Source organism: Gobio gobio, assembly GCF_949357685.1.
Source record: "Gobio gobio genome assembly, chromosome: 18".
Lineage (NCBI taxonomy): Eukaryota > Metazoa > Chordata > Actinopteri > Cypriniformes > Gobionidae > Gobio > Gobio gobio.
The window spans coordinates 16,728,229-16,755,277 of NC_137111.1; the positions used below are offsets into that span (position 1 = coordinate 16,728,229).

The 27,049-nt window shown below is 38.4% G+C and overlaps 1 protein-coding gene across 2 annotated transcripts in view; it reads left to right on the plus strand.

Annotated features, from left to right (window-relative positions):
* Positions 1-26,280, plus strand: part of rmdn2 (regulator of microtubule dynamics 2) — a 71,446-nt gene extending 45,166 nt beyond the window's left edge. Inside the window, exons 7-12 of one of the 2 annotated variants that reach the window (XM_079843099.1) lie at positions 13,650-13,725; positions 14,324-14,401; positions 15,457-15,555; positions 21,025-21,078; positions 23,504-23,584; positions 23,674-26,280. In XM_079843099.1, the coding sequence (XP_079699225.1) occupies positions 13,650-13,725; positions 14,324-14,401; positions 15,457-15,555; positions 21,025-21,078; positions 23,504-23,584; positions 23,674-23,721 (436 nt within the window). In that variant the 3' untranslated portion in view covers positions 23,722-26,280. The remainder of the gene's footprint in view (positions 1-13,649; positions 13,726-14,323; positions 14,402-15,456; positions 15,556-21,024; positions 21,079-23,503; positions 23,585-23,673) is intronic. The other variant, XM_079843100.1, reaches the window with a different exon arrangement.
* The last annotated feature ends 769 nt before the right edge of the window (positions 26,281-27,049 follow it).

Sequence of the window (27,049 nt, forward strand, 5' to 3'; positions counted from 1 at the left end):
AGCGTGTTCACTCGGCTGTGCTGCTGTCAATTTAAGACCTGCTCGCATCTAATATACAGACACGCCGATTTTACTTTCACTTTAGACATAACCGACTGTGTTTATGTTAACCTTGTGTGTATTTGACAGTATTATAGCGCAGTAAGGCCGTGTGTCCACCAAAGCGTTTTTTTTTTTTTTTTTTTTCACGCAGCTGGCTGGCGTATTCAATTGTTTTCAATGGGAGCGCCACGTTTTTAGAACGCCATGAGTGTAACGAGGTGCTGAGCGAGTATTTCACGCTCAAGTGCTGAACGTTCAGCGTTTTTTACTGATCGCCTAGACCAAAGCTTTTTTATCCAGCTGAAAACGCTAGGCGCTCTGCTGAAAACGGAAGGCTGTGGGCGCTTGAGAACGTTTTGGCAGTTCAGCAGGTTTTTTTTTTTTCAGTTGAGACTCTTGTTATGATATGGAATATCCGCGGAAGTGTTACTAGTATCTTATTTCACAGATAGTTTGTTTCTGTATTGATTATATAAAATGCTCATACAATGTAAAGTATTTGCTCTGGCTCTTGTTTTAAATTATTTTGTTCCGTTATTATACTGCTTGTTATCATCTGTTGACATTGTACAGTACAAGCAGAATGTTGCTTGCAGTTGGTCAGTGTTGTATTTGTCCCGCCCCTCCTCCACTCTGATTGGACGGCTGGGTGAAAAGTGACAGTGATGAGCGCTGCGTTTTACTCAAAGTTGAACATTCTTAAACTCTAGGCAACCAGTAAAAAACGTTGAACGCTCAGCGCTTGAGTGTGAAATACTCGCTCAGCGCCTTGTTATGCGCATGCCGTTCTAAAAACACGGCGCTCCCATTGAAAACAATTGAATACGCCAGCCAGCTGCGTGGAAAAACGCTTTGGTGGACACACGGCCCTAGAGTTGAAGAATGTTCAACTTTGAGTAAAACGCAGCGCTCATCACTGTCACTTTTCACCCAGCCGTCCAATCAGAGTGGAGGAGGGGCGGGACAAATACAACACCTACTAACTGCAACATTCTGCTTGTACTGTACAACGTCAACAGATGATAACAAGCAGTATAATAACAGAACAAAATAATTTAAAACAAGAGTCAGAGCAAATACTTTACATTGAATCAGCATTATATATAGAATCAATACAGAAACAAACTATCTGTGAAATGAGATACTAGTAACTTCCGCGGATATTCCGTATCATAACAAGCAAAGAGTCTCAACTGAAAAAAACGCTGCACTGCCAAAACGTTCTCAAGCGCCCACAGCGAGACGTTTTCAGCAGAGCACCTAGCGTTTTCAGCCGGCTAAAAACGCTTTGGTGGACACACGGCCTAAGACTACTTAGTCCAGTAATCACGTGTTTGACAGGCTTTTAGTGCTCATGCTCAGAAAAGCGCATGTTAAAACAGTGCATAAGCACGCAAATGAAATGTTTAACCGGAAAGGCTTTAAAACGCATACAAATAATTAACATTCGTGATTGTGAATAACTATAGTGTTCCGTGAGTATAACTCTACCACTAATGTGTGATATGAATGCATGTCGCGTTGTTCAGTATATTGGGATCGAGGCAAATTATAGAATGTGTAGAAAAATTATTAATTAAATAGAAAAAAACGCAATTCACAATCGCGTATTGAACCGTGAATGCCGTACCGAACGGTTCAATATTATATTGAGAATTGTGGCATCCCTAGTAGACACCTTCGAACTACGATTGGTCTGTGGCATTTACGTAATAGGTAGGTGTGGCTCTGAGGCTCCGCCTACTTTGATGTTGAAATCTTCTCAGATTAATTTCCTCTGAGTCCGTCAAGGTCAGACGTCTGAAAACAATTGTAAAAATTCAATTGTAATTCTAATTGAAAGCAACCCTGACGTTGTTCTTTCAAGTTTAATACTGTTCATCTTTTGTATAAAGTGCTATAAAAATAAACATGACGTGACTTTACTTGACTGGAGTGTCGAGCTTGTGCAAACATTCACATCGCTATGATCAGATGCACGTCGTTTTCTCACTGATGTCATTTTTGTTTATTTTGTTACTGAGAGGAAAGCACACGGCACATTTTCACATATTCGCCACTCTCTGCAGCAGTAGCGGCATTGGGATGTTCGCTAGCAGTGTACCGCTGCAAAGGTTTCCAACTTCTTTTTACCCCTAATTGAAGAGCGAAAAAGATCTTTGCAATGAGTATATTGGGGCCTTAAAGGTATAGTTCACCCAAAAATGAAAATGATCCCATGATTTACTCACCCTCAATCCATCCTAGGAGTTATATTAAAAAATGTCCTGGCTCTTCCAAGGGTTATAATGGCAGTAAATGGCTGGCAAAAAAGTGCATTCATCCATTATAAAAGTAATCCACACGGCTCCGGGGGCTTAATAAAGGCCTTCTGAAGCGAATTGATTGGTTTGTGTAAGAAAAATATTCTTATTTAACACGTTATAAAGTAAAAAATCTAGCCGGACGTAGCTTAAGCGTTTTGAACTGCGAGAGGTGTTACATTTTCTTTGTAAGTTGAATACGGAAGGCCCATCGATTTACTTCAGAAGGCCTTTATTAACCCCCCCGGATCTGTATGGATTACTTTTATAATGGATGGATGCACTTTTTGGGCTTCAAATTTTGGCCTGCCATTCACTGCCATTGTAATGCTTAAATTAGCCAGGACATTTTTTTATATATTTAATTGTATTCATCTGAAAGAAGAATGTTATGTATTAAATGTGCTTCATAGCTTTGTGTATTGCATCATGAAACATATCACGTAATGCATTTTAAAAGGTTAATATCATCAGAAATCATAGTCCCTTATCCAAGACCAGGGCAACATTTGAAAGCTGTTGAATGCAAGACAGCTTTCCATAGATCAGATCAGTTTTGGCTCCCTTTAGTTTAATTCTTTGTGAGCTGTAATGGTTCGACTGTTTTGTTGATGGCCAAACATGTAAAATACTGTAATATGCAGTGATGCTGGCTCGGATTCTTTGTGATTCTTTGTGTGTTTGCATTTGTTTGGTTACAGGGTGTCTTAATGAAGGCATGTTCACTGATCCCTGTGTCTGTATTTTGCCTGTGTAAATCCCTGTGCAATGCTTTTGAGAGTTTATATCTCGCAATTCTGACTTTATAATACACAATTGCGACTTTATCGTGCAAAATCATGCAAAATCTCTCAGGAGAAGATGCCAGGATTATCAAATGGAGCCCAGAGGAGAGTCGTTGTGACCTACACACATGCCCCTCCATTACTGCCTCTTTTATCTGTCCTTGGCAGTACAGTTGGTTTTCATTGAGGATCTAGCCTTCAGCTCATTTAAATTCTGTTCTTAGTGCACTGCCATGACTCTGCTTGTTGTGGAATAGTTTTTTGGGGTTTTTTGGTTGTTTTTTTAGCCATATTAATTTAACACGAGCAGAACAAGTGTAGGATTTGAGTGTAAAACATTTTACATGTAGTAATTTAAATTCAAATAGATTTACACTACTGTTCAAAAGTTTGGAGTCTGAAGATTTTTTGAATACATTTGAAGATTCTTACCCTCACTAAGGCTGCATTTACAGTGGTGGTCAGAATTATTGGCACCCCTGGTAAATATGTTCAAATATGGCTGTAAAAATAAATCTGCATTGTTTATCCTTTTGATCTTTTATTAAAAGAAAACCACAAAATTCTATCCTTTCATTGAAGTAAATATTTACAGAAACATCTTAATGATGCTATGCTGGAGCATCATCAGTGGTATTACCTGGTAACAGGGTGTTTTGGGTGTTTCGAGTATCACCCAGGTGACCCGACCAGGGTTGTCAGACCCCGGCCTGTGCCCCTGCAGCAACACATGGATCTGCCCTCGTCTGTGGTGGTGTGAATAGCTATTTTTCGTCTCTCTCCTGTGATCCTGAATGCCGTGTATGCCTTGCACAGCGATTGACCTGGAAAGCCCTGACACCCATCCTCCGCAGACCAACACTTGGCTCTCCAACCTTTCCTTTGGCAGTCACTCCTCTGTTCCCCATACTTTGCTCTTTTCCATTCACAGGCCTCCTCCATCCTTTCTTCCCATGGTACGGTGAGCTCAAGCATCAGAACACTTTTTGATCAGTATGACCACAACACAATGTCAGGCTGCAGTGTAGTCTCTGTGATGTGGGGAGGAAATTGCATCCGCTTTTCAAGGTCTGCTTCCATCCTCCAATCCTGTGCAGTAAAGAGAAGCCCAGTTGCCTTCTGATGTTCACTAGTTTGTCTTTCTCCCTCTTTGACAAAGTGAATGGCGTTCCTGCTCAGCCGTGTTCTCCGGCAGATGTTAAGAGTATTGCAGATGGTTTCTGCTATTGTTCTGAGGACCTGGTCATGCCGCCACCGATAATGGCCATCGGCGAGAGCTCTACTACAGCAACTCAGGATATTTTCAAGTGTGCCAGTTCTCTCACAGAGGAGTCAGGCTGGTTGTTCCCCAAGGCCCCAGTAAAATAATTGAAAGTGGGGGATACATTACATTATGAAATTAATGCTTTTCTCCACAACATGTTGGTCATAATTATTGGCATCCTTTTATTAAATACTTTTTGCCAAGATAACAGCTCTGAGGCTTGTTCTATAATGCCTGATGAGTTTGGAGAACACCTGACAAGAGATCAGAGACCATTCGTCCATACAGAAAAATCTCTGCAGATCCTTCAGATTCCATGTTGTTCCTTCTTCTCTTCAGTTCACCCCACTCATTTTCTATAGGGTTCAGGTCAGGGGACTGGGATGGTCATGGCAGAAGCTTCATTTTGTGCTCAGTGACACATTTGTGTGTTGATTTTGATGTTTGTTTTGCATCGTTGTCCAGATGGAAGATCCAACCACGGACCATTATATGATTTCTAGCAGAGGCCGTCAGGTTTAGATTTTTTTATCTGTTGTTATTTGCTAGAATCCTTGATACATATCTGAACAAGATGTCCAGGACCTCCAGCAAAAAAAAAATAGGCCCACAACATTAAAGATCCAGCTGAATTTGTAACCATGGACATGGGGTACTTTTTATCCCTGTTTTCACCAAACCCATCTGGTGGGTTAAAATTGATAACATTTTTGCCAAAAAGCTCTTTTTATAGTTTCATCTGACCATAGAACCAGGTCCCTTTTGAATTTCCAGTCGTGTCTGACAGCTGAATATGCTGGAGTTTGTTTTTGGATGAGTGAGGAGGATTTTTCTTGAATCCCTCCCAAAAAACATGTGGTGATGTAGGAGTTGTTTAATTTGAGGGTTTTTTTTAGGCTTTCTGACCCCAAGACTCAACTAATCATATGCGTTTTAAATGCGTTTTAAAAATGTCTTTACTGTCATTTTTTGTTAATGTATTCTTGCTGAATAAAACCTCCCTGACCCTAAACGTGATATTTTTGAGGAAAGGTGTTACATTACTTTTCTTTTAAATTTTGTATTTATTTAGATTTCTGGATGATACTAATTTTATATTAATAGTGGCTAAATATTATGGGAACTTACAACAATTTTTCCTTGTATCCTTCGTGGAATACAACAATTTAAAAGATAATTGTGACTTTTTATCTCTCAATTCTGACTTTCTCACAATTGTTAGTTGTAAAGTCAGAATTGTGACTAAAGACTTTTTGTGAGGAAAAGAAAAAAAGTCAAAATTGAGAGTTTATATCTTGCAGTTCTGACTTTATAATACTCATTTGTGACTTTAAATCATGCAATTCTGACTTTTATAACTTTGTGAGATAAAAAGTCGCAATGACCTTTATTCCGTGGCGGAATCAAGCTTCCATAAAATATAGCTTAAGTCATTCTTTCAAAGTTTTGAAGCACTAGATGAAAATCATAAATATAATCCCTTAGAAAAGTAATAGCACACAATGTGTGGCGTCATAGAGACTTGTAAACCACATAGCAACACCCTGGCAACCACGCACAACATTCTAGCATGGTGGTGCATATGCAGCCAGAAAATGTAAAACTGTAATTTATGCAGGTTTTTTATTTTTTATTTTATGAACCTGAATTAGAAAGTCCTGATACAATGCAGAGTTTGTGTCCATCTACAGCTCTTCTTTTTATGTGTAATTAGTTTGATTGATTGGGTTTGACATTTATTTTATCAGATTCCCTGAGCTGAAGGTTTCTGTCAGTGTCTCATGGTATAAGTTGGACATTTATCCTTCTATTCCACGTCACAGCTGGTTTTTCCCTGCACACAGAGCAGCAGTTTGACCTTGAATGGCAATGGCAGCTCTTGTCATTGAGACTTTACTGAATGCTCAGCCCAAGGTGATGAGAGAGAACTTTCTGTTGAGAGCCGAGAGGTGAAAGGAATCTGTTCTTTCTGTCGATCAGTTTAACTCTTAGACCTCTTTGTTTGTGGTCAGTTGCTCAGGGGATTTCTCTGCCCATGAGGAAAATACTGGTTAAACTTACATAATCCTCTGGCAGCCACAAGTCTTAGAGTTCTGCTGATTTTTTTTCTTTTCTTCTTCTTTTCTTTCTGTGTGGTGCAAGTTTGTGTATGCATGAGTGTGTATGAGTCTATATAATATTTCAACTCACCGAAAGTACTCAAATCAACTGTCAGAAACAACCTATGGCCAAACCACACTTTTTCTTGTAAAAAAATCTTTTCTCTTTCTCTTCTAGTGTCATTTTTGTTTTGTTCTTTTTTCTCTGTATATCTCCCCCATCCTCCCCAAACACACACACACACATTTCAAGATGGAATAAACTTTACAGAAGTTTCACTCCAGAACACTGGAAACTGCCTGAAGCTCACAAACCTCCCTGACCTGTTCTAAACATGAATAACTACACTAATAGTGTAATAGAGGACACAAACATCTGCTTGTTTTCTTTAACACTCTAGAATTTTGTGGGCGCATTACGTCCTTCGATGAACTCAAACTCATTTGAACTCATTCACTCTAACTCTTTTTAATTATGAAAGATTTGCATTTCCTGAATGAAATATCAGTGCTTGCAAGACAGCAAAAGAATAAAGTTGTGGGCACTGGGATTTAGATTTTGGTTCTGCATGAACAACATGTTGCATCATAGCCACCTTATACTTGACTGTCGTCATTGTCGACAGTGAGCATGCAACTTGTTTGAACTTTAAAGGAGGTTATTAAAGGTTAAATAGATGCATGAATGCACCTCTCACAAGTTAGTATGCAAATAGATGCTAGAAAGAATGCATTCAAAAATGCACATGCTAGGGGTGTGATGAGATCATGTGTTTGTGTTTGTGGCAATCCTTTTACATTGTTCTGTTTTTACTCCGAAAATAGAACTAAAGTGACATTAATCACAAGAAGATTAGTAGTTTAAACTCTTAAATGCATGACTGTTTCGCCAATCATTCTTATATATTCGGGTCTTAACCGACCGTATCTTGATCTAACACACATGGATATCTACCTGTGGCGATAATATAAAACTTCTGTAACATTTACAGAAGAATAAAATAAAGCATATTTTGTTACCTTTTGGAGCTTGGTAGGGTTCAGCTTGAGCAGATGTTTTATACCAACATCACTGTCCTCGTCAGAGCTCACACAAACACACATTTTTATCAAATCATACGTCATTAATAGCGGATCACTTCCACGATTTAATACGATTGTGTTCACATCAGCAGCGAACCATACCGGAGTTCACATGAACCGAACCCCAGACCACCCTTTTTAAGCGGACTCTGGTATGGTTCGCAGGTGCGCACCCGAGTTCGGAAGACCACGTTCACATCATCCAAACAAACCGAACTCTGACGTCAATCGAACCCGGGTGCACACCAAAAGTGCTAGTGTGAAAGCACCCTAAGTATGGGTGAAACGTCACTTCATCATTGTGTATCAGACATTGCCATCTTGTGGAATAAAGGTGAATTGCACTTTTTGTCATTAAAGATTCAATTATTGTTGTGCAGAAAAAAATATATACGTACACTCTTATACACCTAGCGACCCTATACAATTTTTACAAAAATGTATGGGAAAACAGGCATTCTTTTATTAAAAAATAAATAAATCTTGTTATATTGTTTATAATGAATTGATTGAGGAATATTAAGAAGGTTGATGTCTAACTTAAAAAAATTTATGAGGAGGAGGGTAGAGAATGACGTTCCGGGTTACTAAAGACCCGAGGTATGCATTTAGGGTTAAAACATTTCAAAATGCACCTGCATTGTTTTGCATTTTGTAACTTTCATGCGAATAAAAGACTTCATATTTTTCCAGTCATATATTTCGTAATTGAAGATTTCTTAAAAATAGTGTTAAAGGGGCTATGGGCCCTATCTTGCACCCTGCGCAATTGACTTTGTACACAGACGCATGGGTCATTCCTATTTTGCACCCGTGCAAAGCACGCTTTTCCCTCCACAGAAGCATGTCGCTAAACTAGTGAATGAACTTGCGCTCCCTGGGCGGTTCAGCGCAAAAAAGGAGGCGTGTTCCGGCGCAAACAATCCCTGGTGCTATTTTGCTGTTCCATTAAACAATTGCGCCACTGACCAGAAAAAAACCTAGTCTAAAGTCAGTGGCGCGTTGCGCGTTGTTCATTATGCTATTTTAAGGGCGCATGCTTGACCATAATGTATAGCGTGCACAACGCGCATACACTTTGCTCATGTAATCTACACAGATGCAACAGTTATTTTTGCAAATCATAAATTGTTACACTAAAAAAATATTAACACATGAGATGACGGAAATCATTGTGGTGTGCCACGACGATGTGAAAAAATAGGCATAAATCTAGCTTACAAATTATTCAGGCTAATTGTAATAATTGAGGATCAGACCTGTTTGCCCAATAGTGGCAAGACATATATGTATATAAGGACATCTGACAAATTGGTTTGACCGTCAAGAACCAGGAAAAAAAATCGGTGAGGGTGGACGCAGCGATGTCCTCTGCTGGCGTCAGGTCCTGAGTAGAGGCAGATCCACCTCCCGTTACACGGCATGCCCGATTGATGCTGGCAAGCTTGGACTTTCCCCGTCTTCTGATGTCATTGCAGCGCTTGCGGCACTGGTGCGACGTCCTGGGGATGCCAGCTGATGAAACGATTGAGGCTATTTCCTCCCACGCCTGTTTAACCCACGCTATTTTGGGTGGGTTTCTCCCATCCCCATACAACACAACTTCTCTGTCTTTCACTGCTCTTACAAGAACATCAGTCTCCTTGGCTGTGAACCGCTCCTGGCGTGCGCCTGGTAAATAAGCCATAATAATAGCAATCCATAATGGAACTTGCGCACCTACTTTTAAAGGGAATGTTGGATGACGCTCTGATTGGTTTATTCACGTTACGCCCAAACCACACCTATGAATAATGAAGCTACTTCAGACCAACCCATTTTAGATTTGCGCCGGGCGCAAGAGCCATTTATCCCGCCGGGAAAATAGCAACAGCGCCGAGACCCGCCCACAAAGTTACTTGCGCTTCGCGCTTTGACACTTGCGTTTCAGATCGTTAAAATAGGGCCCTCCATGCGTTTTTCTGAAATTTAAACTCGCGACTGACACCTGTGGCCAAAAAACAGAACTGCTCTTATTTTCTGCTCGCTCTCGCAGCGGTGGTGACGTCACATCCGCAGACAGCGCGGGAAAAAAACGACTCGCCAGAAAATAGGAAAAATAGGATACAGGCTTATAGGTGCACCCACTGTGAGCGGACAAGGTGTCAGTATGCTAATCAGGAGATGTTTGAGTCATAAATGGTAAAATAAAAAGGCTATTGTTACGTTTATTTTGGGGAAAAAGTTGCATATAGCCCCTTTAAAATATTGCCTCGTTCTCGTGAACCCTATATCATCTATCATCTTGTCTTTTGAGTGTATTGTCACACCCCTAGCAGATGCATATCCAAAGTGACTTAAAAATTAGGAACATCACAAGCAATTTATGATGCAACTTTCAATATACACAGCCATTTAAAAAGTTTGAGGTTGGTAAGATTTTTTTAATGTTTAATCTTATGCTCACCAAGGCTGCATTTATTAGATCAATGATACAGTAAAAACAGTAATATTGTGAAATATAATAAGGATTCCTTAATGAATAGAAAGCTTACATTTATACTGTCACGTTTGATCAATTTAATGCATCCTTGCTGAATAGAAGTATTATTTCTTTCTGAAAACAAAACTCTTACAGACTCCAAACTTTCGAAAAGTTGTGTATTTTACATATTGCAGTAATTTACAATGAAAATTTGGTAATCCGTATTACCAAGCAGCATTCTGTGTATAGTCATTTTTTTTATTCTTTCTTGTTCACAAAGTATCTACTGGTAAACACTTTTTTTTTTTATTGGGGATGTTTATTCATAATGCCTCTGCGGAGGGAAACCCCAGATTCCTAGAGTGGGGAAATGTATCAGGCGTGTGACGGCAGACATTCTGCCACTGGCTTCTATTGCTTAGCTGTGGTTAAATGTTCAGGCCTCTGGGCATTGCCAGAACATGACAGCAATTAATATAAACACTTCACAACCCAATCTGTGAAAGGAGGGGTAAGGAATTAGCCCCGGGAACATTGAGCAACCTTCTCCCCACCTGTACTCTCTCTGCCAGCAGTTGTTATTAGTAATCACTTCTGGTATGTCTTTATGTTGCTTCAGTTCAAATTTATTTGCAATTCATCATGTTTTAGACACATTAAAAACAATTTATGGTGATCTCTAACTTTATGTCCATGCAGTGTCATTTTTGTTTGGTAAGTAATCATAATTGTATTATTAGTTTGGGCTGTTTTAGCTCTGTTCCAAAACCTGTAAAGTGTTACCAATGTATCTTTATAATCCCCTTTCATCTTGGGTAGCTTATTTCACTTAGCTTGTTGCAGTGCATTTTGGGATTACATTATCCGTGAAGGATATATTTGATGCTATCTTGGAATTTGGCCAAAATAAAGAACAGCACAATGTTAGAAACCGCCCTTATGTCAAAAGTGTGTCTATGATTACTTTAAAGTGCTGTCTATGTAGGCAGCACATTTGGTTTTGCAATAGAGCTGTTGATTTTAAGGTAATCGTCCCCCCCCCCCCCCCCCAGAGATCTTGTCGCAAAATTTGTGATGTTCCGTTGCGTTTGGTCATCCTATTTTTGGTGTAGAGAATTTACTTTAACAGTCCTTCTTTGCACCATTGTGTCACAGTAGCCACTAGTCAGACAGAGAAATTGCTAAAACTTGCCCAAGTGTTTGTTTGCTTTGTGAGGAAGTAGGTGAAATATGTTCTTAAACTGTCTGTCCTGCAGCGATGCCAAGCTCGGAGAACAAGCTCCTCAACAAGGTGATGCAATCTTCATTCTCAGTCATCCTCCCTCCTAAACAGATTAACTGATGGTACATAGTCAGAATTTTAAAGAATTTTAAAAATTTGCGGGGGGAAAAAACATTTCAGCTTTTTCAGTCCAAGAACTGCCCACTTTGACTGCAAGGCATAGAGTGAGTTTATAAAATTGTTGCATGCTTATTAGCAAAAGCTGTGTATAGACTTATAATAATGTACACTTATCAGGCATAACATTATGACCGGTGAATACAGTGATAACACTGATTGTCTCTTCATCACGGAACCTGTTTGTGGGTAGTATATATTAGGCAACAGGTGAAAATTTTTTCCTCAAAGTTGATGTGTTAGAAGCAGGAAAAATGGGCGAGCATAAGAATTTGAGCGAGCTTGACAAGGGCCAAATTGTAATGGCTAGACCACTGGGTCAGAGCATCTCCAAAACTGCAGCTCCTATGGGTTGTTCCTGGTCTGCAGTGGTCAGTGTCTATCTAAGGTGGTCCAAGGAACGAACAGTGGTGAACTGGTGACAGGGTCATGGGCTCATTGATGCACGTGGGGAGCAAAGTTGCTACTGTAGCTCAAATTGCTCAAGAAGTTAATGCTGGTTCTGATAGAAAGGTGTCAGAATACACAGTGCGTCACAGTTTGTTGTGTATGGGGCTGCATAGCCGCAGACCAGTCAGGGTGCCCATGCTGACCCCTGTCCACCGACGAAAGCGCCAACAGTGGGCACGTGAGCATCAGAAATGGAAGAAGTGGCCTGGTCGTCTGAATCCCGTTTTCTTTTGTATCACTTGGATGGCCGTGTGCGTGTGCGTCACTTACCTGTGGATTACATGGCACCAGGATGAACTATAGGAAGAAGGCAAGCTGGCGGAAGCAGTGTGATGCCTTGGGTCCTGCCATCCATTTTGACACATACCACCTACCTTTTCAGACCATGTACACCCTTTCATGGAAACGGTATTCCCTGGTGGCTGTGGCCTCTTTCAGCAGGATAATGCGCCCTGCCACAAAGCAAAAATGGTTCAGGAATGGTTTTAGGAGCACAACAATGAGTTTGAGGTGTTGACTTGGCCTCCAAATTCCCCAGACACCTTCAGGGGTCTAGTGGAGTCCATAACTACTAGGGGTGTTTTGGCAGCAAAAGGGTCACACAAAATTGGTCATAATGTTATGCCTGATCGGTGTATAGTTCTTACATAATTTCTGATAACACAGACATAGCCCCGAAAACAAATAGGAATTTGCCATTTTATTTGTGCATACCTAGTTTAATTGCTATTAAGTGCACAAATAACCTGGCAAACTTCTCATATAATTTCTCATATCATTGGTTCAGCCTTAGTAAAGTGATTTTGGTTTCTGGTTTCTCATAAACTGTATGGCCTTATTCTCAAAAGTTGCACAAAGTCAGCCAATCAGATTAAATCTTGCTAGATTGAGATGTTCAGATGGCCAGTTTAACAGGCTGTGGGTGGTCCAGGGATTTGCCGCCTATGGCTGAGACTATTCAGTGCGGCACAATCTTGACTTCATCAATGATTTAAAATGCTCTTGCAGTCTTTTTGTTACTTGGATCCCTTCCTGCATGCATTTTTATTTTTATTTTGTCATGGATTTGCAGTCTAAACAGCAAGTAAAAAAAGCGTAATTCCCACAGTACGCACACACACACACACTCCCCACTGTGTAACCGAGTATAGTAAGTCCATCCATTATGTTACATCTGTGCTAGTATTGAGTTTCTCTTTGGTGAGCTCAAGGTTGAAGCCTTTTGGATACAGGCTCTGTCCCCCAATCAAAGCCCCTCTCACCTCCTGTGACAGTCATTTCACCTCTTCACCCCTTGATCGTGCTCATAAAAGGTGTTTGTGCCTGGCTCCATTGTCTGACTGTGAGTACCAGCAGGATTTACATCGCTATGGTGGAAAAGCTTTGATCACCTCTCAACCGGCCCCTCAAAACACTATAACTACACAGCACACGTACACACGCACATCAGCCCTTTCACCTACTTTCTTTCATTCATTCATTCATTCATTCATTCATTCATTCATTCATTCAGTAAAATCATTGTAATGCACAGCCTTAAAGGGTTCGTTCACCACAGGGGAACAATGAAAAACTTAAAGTCCATAAAAACAACATAAACCTGCCAATTCGTAGCATGCAAATATTGTTTAAAATGTACAAATGCTGAAGTTTTGTAGAATGGCAACAGGTGATATATTATTAATAATAGGTTATACAGTATATACTAATAATATATAATTGTTCCCTTTTCTTTTCTGTTTTTTTTTTCTTCTGTGCAGGTATGCTATACTTTGTGGACTCCTGACAGAATATGAATCTATTCAGAATAAAATAAAAAATGGATACATTTTTAAGGTGAGTTTAAGAGCCTTTTTACCCTGGTTTGTGAATGTTTGTTCTTTACGCAGTGTTCTAGATGTTCTTATGTTTTAATTGGATTGCAAAAATGTAGATATGTAGAGAAGAGTTTAAAAGCAGAGAATGATACATTGAACTCAGCATAAGGTCATTTCAGTTGATTTCAATGGTTGTATGTGTTGATGGGAGCATAACATCAGCTTCTGTGAGAGTTAGTGTTCATAATCTTATCTGAGACAAGAGAAAATATAATGAGGGTACCACACACACACACATTTCATAAGAGCCGATCAGTCTCTGATACACGTAGCATTTTATCTTAGCTGTCGGCTAGATTTCCAAACACCACACACCTGCAGAGCACTGGCAGGTGAGCTAGCAGTGTGTGAGAGAGAGGAGCTGAATGACAGATGCATGTGTTGGTTTTTTCTGTGTTCGTGCGAGACAGTTCAGGAGAAATATTTGTGGTATCTCAGCTGTAGAGATCAACAAAAAAGACAAGTCGTGCCACAATGAAAGAAATCTCTCTCTCTCTCTCTCTCTCTCTCTCTCTCTCTCTCTCTCTCTCTCTCTCTCTCTTTCTCTCTGGCTCAAGGATCATCTGCATAAAGCGATTGAGTTGAAACCTGAAGATCCTCTGTCGTATTACCTGCTGGGCCGCTGGTGTTATGCTGTGAGTGACAGAACATTTGGCATATTTGTGTATTTGTGACATTGTGGTAGTTTAAAGCATATATCATTAAAGCATATATATTGAGTGTTCTCAAGGTCATAAAAATCTGACTGAGTGAAAAATAAATAAATAATTATATATATATATATATATATATATATATATATATATATATATGTGTGCATTCAAATATACATAATAATTAAACACAGTACACACACATATATTATATTAATTTATTAATTAGTGCTGTGAAATTGATTTCCGATTTTTTTTTTTATATTAATTTCTTAATATATACATTTCTGTAGTGAATACACGCTACCATTCAAAAGTTTGGGATTGTTGTTAAGTGAAGTCTGTTTTACAAGTCTGCATTTATTTGATCATAAGTACAGTAAAAACAGTAATACTGTGAAATATTATTACAATTTAAAATAACTATAATAATTTTAATATATTTTAATTGTAATTTTCAGTAGCCATTACTCCAGTCTTCAGTGTCTCATGATCCTTCAGAAATCCTTCTATGGTGATTTTCATTCTCAATAAACATTTATTATTCTCATCAATGTTGAAAACTGTTTAATCAAGTTTATTTCAGTAAAAAATAAATATTTTGTTGCATGTTTTATTATAAATGTCTTTGCTCATTTTATCAATTTAATGCGTCCTTGCTGAATAAAAGTATCATACTCATCTCAAACTTTTGAGCTGTAGTGTGCATTTAGAGTGCAAACCCTGCTGTGTTCTGACTAAATCATCAATTTTGAATGCTGCAAAAATCATTTTTAATTTATATTTAACATTCATGATCTATATATATATATATATATATATATATTGTGAAACAATAAGATCATGAATTGTCTTATGTAATTAGCTTTTCAAATAAATTGACTTTGTTTTCAAAGAACATTTCTTGAATTAGGTGTGTCATATCTATTTTTTGTTGTTGTTATTTTTGTTGCAGTGAATTGGCCTTATTTTCCATCTGCACATTGATAAGCTGAGTTCTTATTTATGATTCTCTTATTAACCTGTTGTGTGCGTAGGTGGCACAATGTACGTGGATTGAGAGGAAAATCGCTACTACTCTGTTTGGAGAGCCACCCAGTGCCACAGTCCAGGACGCCCTGCAGAACTTCCTCAAGGTGGGACGTGCCTCTGATTACCTGCCCACACCAGTGATTGACTGCGTAACAAGCCTCTCTATTTAACAGCCAAACATTTGATTAAATGTATGAAGTGTATGTTGTGAATATTTAGATGGCTGATATCACTGTCCTAATTTTTTTTTTTATTTTTTTTATTCATTATCTGTATGCCACAAAAGACACCCCAGGTGAATAGGGTAACAAAATAACTAATAGTTATTGATTACATTAAGAATGGCAAAAGTTTTCTGAAATGTTATGTTTGAATATGCAAATTAGGCATTATATAATTCATATGCACTAATTTGCATACATTTCTAGAACAAAATCTGAAAATTGGATAAAGCCAGGTTATTAGATATTAGAGTAAAATGTTTTTACTGAGTGGATCTTGGACATCTCTTTTTATCACTCCAAACATCAGAAAATGCTGTCAATAGCCAAAATGCTATAGCTTTCTATAGAGCTATAGAGTCTATAGCTGCAGACCTCCAAACTCTGTGTGGCCTTCAGATTTGCTCAAGAACAGTGTGTAGAGAACTTCATGGAATAGGTTTCTATAGCTGAGCAGCTGCATCAAAGCCTTACATCACCAAGTGCAATGCAAAGCGTCAGATGCAGTGGTGCAAACCACTGGACTCTAGAGCAGTGGAGACGTGTTCTCTGGAGTGACGAATCACGCTTCTCTGTCTGGCAATCCGATGGACGGTTGGGTTTGGCCGTTGCCAGGAGAACGGTACTTGCCTGACTGCATTGTGCAGAGTGTAATGTTCGGTGGAGGGGGGATTATGGTGTGGGGTTGTTTTCCAGGGGTTGGGCTTGGGCCCTTAGTTCCAGTGAAAGGAACTCTTAATGCTTCAGGGCATTTTGGACAATTTCATGCTCCCAACTTTGTGGGAACAGTTTGGTGATGGCCCCTTCCTGTTCCAACATGACTGTACACTAGTGCACAAAGCAAGGTCCATGAAGACATAGATGAGCGAGTTTGGTGTGGAGGAATTGTACTGACCTCAACCTGATAGAAAACATTTGGGATGAATTGGAGCGGAGACTGCAGCCCAGAAGAGTTGAAGCTGTTATAGCTGCAAAGGGTGGGCCAACTCCATATTCAACCCTACGGATTAAGAATGGGATGCCATTAAAGTTCATGTGCATGTAAAGGCAGACGTCCCAAAACTTTTGCCAATATAGTGTAGATAGGTTAAGATAGATTTTTCTTGTATTTATTTCATTCGTTACATTTTTTTTCAGATTTTCACCTCTCGCCTCTGTGTCTCCAGCAACCTCTGCAATGAAATCAACCAATTCAATTTCTAGATTTTCCCACCATAGACTTTGCAGAGATTCACTTAGGTTTGTGTTCAATTCTGATTTGTTGCTCAGATCTTTTTGTTTGGCAGATCACATTATTTTTTAAAGGTGGCCAATATCAGATTTGAGTCTGAACTGATCACGGTCCCGCACAAAGGAACAATAACAAGATAAAAGCAAACACAGCGGTTACTGAAATCAGCATTTACACATTCAGTTATGAGCTAATGTGCCACAGAAGCCCTCAAATGTATGCACAGGCGATAAGGAAGATAAGGGTAAGGAGAGAGTAGATTTTCTTTCTAGTTTTAGTAGTTTTCCCTCAAGTTTTGCTGCGGTGAGCTCACTGTCTCTCCGTGACTACAGTTACGAAATAAGTATAAACGGAGGTCAGAGCCATCTCCAATTGGGCAGTTTAAATAACAAACCATGTTAATTTATGAAAGAGCGTGACCTGTGTTCCTACATTCAGTGTTTTTACATAAGTTGCTCTCTCCTCCGATGTTCTCCTGTCCTTTGTATCTCACCCATCACTTCTTATTTAAGGGGTCTGTGCTTAGACTTGTTGCACCCTGCCAAGACAACACAGCATTCTGGAGTTATACAACAGCATGACTAATTAAAGGAGAGAAATACAGAGTCATTCTTCATCATTAGTCATTAATAATCCATTAATTATAGAAAACATTGAGCATCAGTTTATGTCCAAATAACGTAATGTCTCTTTATCCACACACTGAATGATCTATCAGAATGCAGCATTATATGCTTCATGGCCAAAAGTATGTGGAAACCCCCTTCACAGTTATTACTGTGTAATATTACTGACTAGTGCAGAGTGTGCATACAATCAAGCATCGATACAGCCATGCATTTCCAAATATATTTAGTTGAAAGGAACATTCCTGATACAGCATGATAATTCAGAAAGCGAGTTTCCTGAAAATTCTTTCTATTCATCAAAGAATCCTGAAAATAAAATGTATCACAGTTTCCACCAAAATATTAAGCAGCTGTTTTCAACATTGATAATAAATATAAAATGTTTCTTGAGCAAAAAATCAGAATGATTTCTGAAGGTTCATGTGACAATGAAGACTGGAGTAATGTGATGATAAATTCAGCTTTGCCATCACAAGAATAAATTACATTTTAAAATATAATAAAATACAAAACCGGTATTTTAAATTGTAAAAATAATTCATAATGTTACTGTTTTTAACTGTATTTTTTATCAAACAAATGCAGCCTTGGTGTGCATAAAATACGTATTTCATAAAATTTTTTTTTTTTTTAAATCAACCTCAACAAATTTGAACAGTGATTTGATTGATGTTTGTCAGCCCACACACTTTTGGCCATGTTGTTTATAGCCATGTTTGAGATTTTGAGAAGATGTTGGTGGGTGAAATGGTTACCTTTTACATCAACTCTTTTTTATTGGTTTTCAGTGACATAAAAACAGTAAACATTAAGACGTCCATTTATAAATCCCTTGCATGAGCCCATCTAGCCAAAAAAAAAGCAAAAAAACCCTTGGGCCGTCAAATCAGGCCTAGGGGAGACCCCAAAAAGGGCTATAAATGGGTCAGGGTCAATATTGGTGTTGAGAGATTTTTTAAGTGTCGGACATGTCCAAAACATATGCAGATGGTTGGCAGGTGAATGCTTGCAAAGATTGCAGGCAGCACTCTTGCCTGGGAAAATGTGCGCTAATTTGCCATTGGTTAAGTTAGTTCTGAATAGTAATTTACATTGTATTAAGTAGGGATGCACCGAATCCAGGATTCGGGTTCGGATTCGGTCGAATATAGGGCTTTTTGACGGGGTTCGAGGATTTCTGCCGAACCTCAGAATTTTTTTCCACTGAACCCGAACCCTAGGGCTTGCACTATGCGCGAACGTAATGATGCCGCCGTTGAAAGTGAAAATGGAACTCATGAACAGAAAACGTGGCAGTATGCTACTTCAAGTCAAAAGAAGGCGATTCAAGTCAATCTACATGTTCAATTTGCAATGCCGATTTGTCTCGTGATGACAAGGACCCTAAACAACAGTTGCTGTTAAAACATTTGCGTATGAAACATCCGATAGAATACGAGTTGTGCATGAGGGAATCTACAGACAGCAGCCAAAAGGTATTTTACCGTGCAAACAGCCGCATATAGATCAGATAAAATATAAATAATAATACATAGGCCTACACTAAATATTTTTCACTTAAATAATTACCAAATTAAGATGACAAAACGAAAATACACTGAATCCGTAAGCTTTGAAGAACCGGAATCGTTGTTTTTTTTCTTGTTTTTTTTCTAATAAAAATAGAAGGCCTAGGCTACCTCAATCCACACCTTGTATGTTTTTTGTTTGTTTGTTTGTTTTTTAAGTAACATGTCTAAGTGACGTGGGTTAGTCTGGAGCGCAGCCTGTTGACAGTTAAACCCGCGGCAGAAAACAACCTCAATCCTTCTGTCTCCGCTGCGCGCAAGCCTAGGCTGACAGCGCGCGCGCGCGCCTCCTGCGCTCTCCGTTGTGTTCTTTTAAACGACAGAGGACGACTCGGGTAATTTTTCTATAAGCCATCAAGAAACAGCGGCGAGAAGAACATACACGACAATGTTTAGTTTAGTAAACTTGACCAAAACCACACTATTAAAAGCCTTAAACAAGGCTTCAGATGGACCTGATAACGGAATACAGAGATAACGCCTCGCTAGTGGCCAGCCTCAAGAAGCGCCGTTCATTTGCTTTCCACCAGTCAGGAGCTTCTACTACTGCTGTATTTTTCATTCGAAATGGTCCCACACAGTAAGCTTTTCCATTGCTTCATTTTGCGAGATATATCTGGTTTGTGGTTGCACATGTCAACCGTGAGTGAACAAATAACGCTAGAATACAGCATATTTTTCTTAACCATGCATCAAAAAACAAACAAACAAAAAAGCTTTAAAAACATTTAAACCGTTTAACTGGTAGTATTAATCTGTCAAAGTTCTTACATTCGGTTAACGGTTAAATGGTCAATAGCATCCCTACACTGCTGTGGACGTTGTTTACTTTGTTAATGTGTTTACTGTGATAATGAGGATGGGAGAAGTATTCGGTTTCGTATTCGACCGAACCCCAAAAATCTGGATTCGGTGCATCCTTATTATTAAGCCATGACTTGCACATATGGAAGAGGAGTGTACCTGGTTCAAGATGTTATGCCATAGATCCTCTGTAATTGCAATGCTGAGGTCTTGTTCCCAGGTATCTTTAAAGGTGTCATTATGGTCTAAATGAATAGAATTGATCAAATTATAAATGACTGAGATTAAAGGCCTATGGCTGGCATTTAAAGCGAGAAACTGATCAATGTGTTTCAGGAGGACGATTAGGAAAGTGGAGGAACTGCTTCTCTATGAATTGATTTGAAAGAACCGAAATAAGTGATGGCTGGGAAGGTTATACTTTTTAGATAAGGAGGAGAAGGAGACAAATACTCCCTCCTCGTAGAGGTCACTAATTTTAAGAAGACCAGTAGATGACCAAAGGCGAAATGGCAGGTCTGAGCTAGATGGGGGAAAAAGTAATTGTTGAGGATGAAATTTTTACCTTTTAAAACTAAGGAGAACTTGAAAATATGAGGATAAAAATGGACATTTCCAGCCTTGGGAATCATGGAGATTAGCAGCCCTAAGATTTTGAAAATTTCTATAGTTAAAATGAACAGCTAAAAATCATGAAAAACTGTTTTACAAAAAATGTATGAAACCTGGAGTTATCTTTTGTAGAAAAAATAAGCAGTGCAGTGTTTATATTTTCAGTGATTATGTAAGTCTTGTAAATGTCGACAGCATTATTTATTGCTCTGATTATAGAGCGTAGGTTGACAGCCTGCAATGGTAATTGTTAAAAATCTAATTTAACACACAAAATGTTGGGAGAATTCACCTTAGACGTTTGCCTGGCAGCAATGCAAGCCTTCTTTAAAGAGAGATGTGTTTTTCATGATCTCATTTAATTAACTACTCCTCAAATGCAAAAACAATACTCTTACATAAACAGTCGTTTTTCGATTTCAACAGTCTGTAGTCAATAAATAAATTCAGTCTGACTGTGGAGGACAGATTTGTGTTTGCTTACTTTGTCTTGTGTTTGATTCTACAGGCAGAGGAGATCAGTCCCAAGTACTCAAAATTCAACTATGTGTTTTTAGCCAAGGTACTGACTCTTTTATTTATGATCAATATTAAGTGAATGACATTAGGTATTTTGTTGGCTCAGCACCTAGTGAGCTGTCTACCACCTACATAGACAGCTACTGCACCTTCCAAGGCAGCATCCTAACTGAATTAAGAATGAACTTAAGTAAGAAATTTACTTTTGCTATGGTTAAATACATTTTCAGTAATATCTTCCAGAGATTTTTTAATTTTGGCGCTATTTTTTCTCTAAATAATGTTGATATGGCAACTAGTAACTAGATTAGCCCATCTGAGCTTTCATTTTCTCAAAGGCAGAGCAGGACACCCAGGGCTTGGATTACACCTATCAAAATTTCTAGCCACTGGGGGACCATAGACAGGCTAGGGGAACTCATATTTATGTTAAAAAAAGAAATGTTCATGCCATGGGACCTTTAAAAATTATCCCAAAATTTTTTTGAGCAAGTACATAACCAGCCAGTGTTCAAAACAATTGCCTTACCTTAGCCCGACTCACAACTATAAGCTTGTATTATGTTATAATTTGAGTGGTACTGGTAGCTTTCTGCCGTTCGTCTTTGCGTCATTATTAGGGGTGTAACGGTACACAAAACTGACGGTTCAGTACGTACCTCGGATTTGAGGTAACGGTTCGGTACAGCAGTTTTACAAAATTGCTTTTTATTTATTTTTATTAAACAGTGGTTTACTGGAAAAATAGTGTATGTCCTTAAATGAATTAAATTATAACGTAAAGTTTATTGAAGATTGCACATTAATATTAAAGGTTAACAACAGAGCCCATACTATTAGCCTAAATTCAGTTGCTATTTATTTTTAGATATAATAATCAAGACTCAAATAACACATTGCATGCAAACTTCACATTTACATGTTTTTGCAATAACTTCTAAATCTAATTATACAATAGTTTTTTCTCAGATTCGTTGTTGAAATATAATCATTTTGTCTGTCATTTTCATGACTGGTTTATTTAAACATACATGAAAGAATCAAGACATTCTTAGTAGAATATAATGAATATATAGGCTATTAAAGTGCATATATTTAGTGAAAGAGTTGATTTCTCCAGTGAATAAAATTCTGTGGACACTGAATGACTGCCTGAGGTAAATGTGATGCTACATTGTTTACAAGCAGTTATATTGAGGTCTTTCCACCGTTGAAACACTGAGCGATTACACGACATATGATATGTGACAGTAAGTTGTAATGTATCCTCAACATACCTTCAGATATTCATTCATGTTTATTCTTTAGGAATAGATGATCAATCGCGTTCACGTCACGCGGCCGCTTGAACTGTGATCAGTGATCAGTCACGCCACATTAAAGAGCGTCAAAACGGCATTTATCTTTTGAATTTCGAGATAAAATGGACTGAATACTTAATATGTTCGTGTGGGAACTCGGATTGAAGTGTGTTACGCGCTTAAAACAAGCCTACTGTTAACTGTGAAAGATTGCGGGTGGCAGTGGCTCAGTGGTTCATGTAGGTTGGCCACAAACCGGAAGGTTGGTGGTTCGATCCATCAGAATTCCATCGATCCATCGATTCCACCTGACCAAGTGTCGAGGTGTCCATGAGCAAGACACCTAACCCCAGCTGCTCCTGACGAGCTGGATGGCGCCTTACATGGCTGACACCGCCGTCGGTGTAAGAATGGGTGAATGTGAGGCAATGTGTAAAGCGCTTTGGATGGCCATTGGTCTGTTAAAAGCGCTATATAAGCAGTCCATACTCCTCAAAATATAGATTCATTAGATTAATCCGCGCTGAGGAGCCATGCCGATGCACAACCCACGTAAATAACTCCACAAATAACTACAATTTCGGGGTTCAAACCGACAAATATGTAAAACTTACGGACTGCAGCTTTAAGGGCACACTTGAACTTTATATTCATCAAAAACTTTTCAACACTGATCTTAATAATAAAGGTTTCTTGAACAGCAAATCAGCATATTAGAATGATTTCTGAAGGATCATATGACACCGAAGACTGGAGTAATGCTGAAAATTCCGCTTTGCCATCACAGGAATACATAAATAATTCAAATATGTTGACATAAAAAAACAGTTATTTCAATGGGTATAATTTACATTACTGTTGTTTTTACTGTATTTTTGATACATAAATGCTGCCATTGTGAGCATAACAGACTTCTTTCAAAAACATTTAAAAAATCGTACTGACTCCAAACTTTTGAACAGTATAGTAGATAATTGACATTTCTCCAATTTCTTCCATCTTCGATGTATTTTTTTTTTCTTTTGGAACAGCTTTTACACACACATGCTGTCTACATGGGCAGCTCACTAGGTTTTAAAAGTGAGCCAGTAAAGCTTTTTTAAAAGATCATTAAGAACATTGTAATGGTTGACTGTAACTGCAACTCTTTCACTTTTCTCTTGTCAGTGTTACAAAGACTTGGGTCAGAGGACTCATGCCCGACAGATGTGCGACACTGCCTCTGCAATGAGCATTGTGACCAAAGAGGTGTTTTTCTTATTCAGATGTATAGTTTGAGTCTCTTGTCGTTGTAATTCTCTGTCAGTAACTGAATTATTTTTGCCCTTTCTCTAAAGGACGAGGAGGCACAGAAGGAATTGGACTCTCTTTTCGCCTCACTTTAATAAGTCTCAAACAGAAGGGAACAAAGGCTCTCTGTCTCTCCATCTCTTTGGGTTCAACTGTGACTGGACTGTAGCCGTTTACCCACAAACCAACATATGAACTACTAATGTTGGCAGGGCACGTGATTTATTGTGCCTCCATTAAAATGCACAAAATACTGTATGTGTTTTACACATGGGGTCTTTTTCTCCCCCAGGAACATTTTAGACATTAACAATAATAGCTGCAATACACAACATGGCTGACACCTATTGACAACGCTATGACTATCATTGGCTGCTGTTAGAATGAATATCACATTAATGATATCTTCAAATACCCAAAACATAAAGGTTTATGTCATCTTTTAGATTTTGTGAAAAGGCTAAGATAAAAATATTTATAATTGACCAGAAACCACAGGAAAGATCTATCTGACCGGAATGAAAAGCGTCCAATTACTTTTGTTTTAATTTGCCTTTTAGGGACATTTTTGTGTGTACATTATAATCAGGATGTCATCCAAAAATATAAATGTAGCTACAGATTATTTCATAAAACAGCATGGGTATAAAGTTATATTTGTGGAATCTATCTTACCTCCTAATAAGCATCTGGAACAAACTTTTGAATATCTTTCGAAGAACTTTGGCACATTCAATAATTTGTCTGAAAAGCTGCTAATATTAGACTGCGTGCATGCAAAGCTGAAATTATATTATATATATATTCAACTTTTTATAGCATGTTGCTCCCTCTAGAGATGCAGTATTTTACAGTGTACAGTATCTGGATTGAATCACTTATCTGAGTTCTCTTTGTGGAATCTGTTTGTTTTTCAGTATGATGTAGTAAGTAGATAATTTGGATGATTTGTGTACATTTTAATTCATATACTTTTTTTTTTTTTTTTTTTTACCAAAGATAATTGCTAAACAACTGTGAAATTATTGGGACCATGTAAGTGGAAGATTATTTTGGTAATATTATTTTAATATAATTTTTTTTAGTGTTTATATGATCCAGCTTTAAGAATGTAATAATTGTTTGTATGTTTACATGATTGTTCTATATGGTACATTTTAGATTGTTGGTGATCTGTACAGAACATTGATACTGTAACCGTGCATATGAAGATCATTACTTCATCGCTGTGCTCAGTACAATATACAATAAGGTGAATTCAGACTGTGTTGTACGTTGATCCAATTTTTTTACGTTTTCGAACCAAGTTTTAAAGATCAAAGTGCACACCAAAATGTATATTCTCTTAAAAGAAAGAATTGATTCTGAACTTGCCGAAAAGAGTCAGCAGAGATTCCAGTCTCACTTCCTGTTACATACTAGTTTCAGCCTTACGGACCGTTGGCTGAACGTCTGATGCATATGGCACACTAAACTGGAAACACTTTAGGATTTTCGAAGTCGTCATCTGATTGGTTGAATTCTACAGGAATTTCCGGGAGATGTGTGTTGTGTACTTTAACGGTCCCGCCAAGAAACAAAGATGCCGTGATGCCAAACCCCCTCATGGAAGAAGAACGCAATCATGTTTACAACTGTGATGATCAACTTATTATGATCAACTTAACGCTGGATTTTCAAAAGTATGTGAATTATGTAATGTCCGCGGCATAGACTCTAGACAAAGACAAACTATCTGTGATTGTTTGCTTTTAGGGATGTAAACGGTTAATCGATTATTGATTAATTGTTGACAAGGATTTACTAAATTAAATTAAACTAATTGTAGGTTAATTGAACATTGCGAACGTGACACGAGATTCTCGCGGGCGGCGAGAGACCCGACACAAACTTGAGGCGGCAAAAAAGAAACCAAACATGAGGTGGTCAATACGGAGTGGAGTGTGGGAGCATTTCAAATTAATTAATGATGACAAAGACGCCCATTGTAAACTTTGCGGTACTACGATTAAGTACAACAGCTCTACGAGTTTGCTAAGATACCACCTTCTTAACTTGCATGCAGCCGTGTTGCAGGGAGGAAGTCTGTCGCCTTAACCTACAATCGCTGCTGTGGTCGGAAGGTGAGTATGTGACCACGGGAAAGCGAAGGGCATTACTCAGAGGATTTGCGGCATGATCGAAAAAGATATGATGCCAGTTAGCACCACTGATAGTAAGGGATTACGAGAGTTAATACACTTCATGGAGCCAGGATATAATATCCCTTCTCGAGCGACCATAACTACCCACTTGGAAGCACGCTACAAAAACAAGAAGGCTGAGCTAAAAACACAGTTAGCCGCGGCTAATGTGGCTCTGACGACGGATTGTTGGACGGCAACGTTGCTGCTAATGTTCAAGTTTTTCATAGTAATTTACCAGATAGATTATTATATGTAGGCTTAATAAAGTGTAGGCTAAGCCTACCCATATAGATTTTTATTTAAAATGTATTTTTTTATGTTGCTTAATGTTTCACATGCAACAGGTGAGCCAGTGCACAATCATTTTTTATGTATTTTAATTTTCAGTTCATAATTTATTTTGTTAAACTACATAAATTCCATAATCTGTACCGTATCCCAACTGTTACAATAAAACATCAATTGAGCAATATAACATGCATTTTTATTCAGTATATAAGCAATATTTAGCTTTTTATGTTAAAGACACTATTGATACCATGAGAAATTTACATTCTCAGGAAAATAGCCGCTTATCAGTTAATCGTTAATCGATCAATAAGGTCAATCAACTATCGATTAATGAATTAGCATCCCATCGATCATTTGCATCCCTAGTTGCTTTACATGTCATTCAGACAGCCTCGTGGCGGTTCTTGGCCAATGAAAGCTGCTATGGGAGTCCAGACTTTCTGCCGTCAGTCTGAAGGTCTGGCTATGCAAGACTAGTTACATACTTACTTAAAGGGATAGTTCACCCAAAAATGAAAATTAGCCCATAATTTACTCACCCTGAAGTCATCCTAGGTGTAAATGACATTCTTCTTTCAGACGAATAAAATCTGAGTTATATTACAAAAGTCCAGGCTAATCCAAGCGTTATAATTGGATTCATAGTTGCTCTGTTTTTGAAGTCCATAAAAAGTGCATCTGCCCATCAAATAACATGCTCCACGTGGCTCTGGGGTGTTAATAAAGGCCTTCTGAAGCGAATCGATGCGTTTGTTTAAGAAAAATATCCATATTTAAAACTTTATCAAGTAAACTTTCGACCGACCGCCTTCCCCGTTCAATTAATGGAAAAATTGTTGAAAGTTCCCCTGCCGATCGAAAGACTAACGCGACCAGGTATGCTCGTCATGACTTCACGTACGCATCTTGAGTTTCACTTTCAACATTCAACACTTTTCCATGGAAG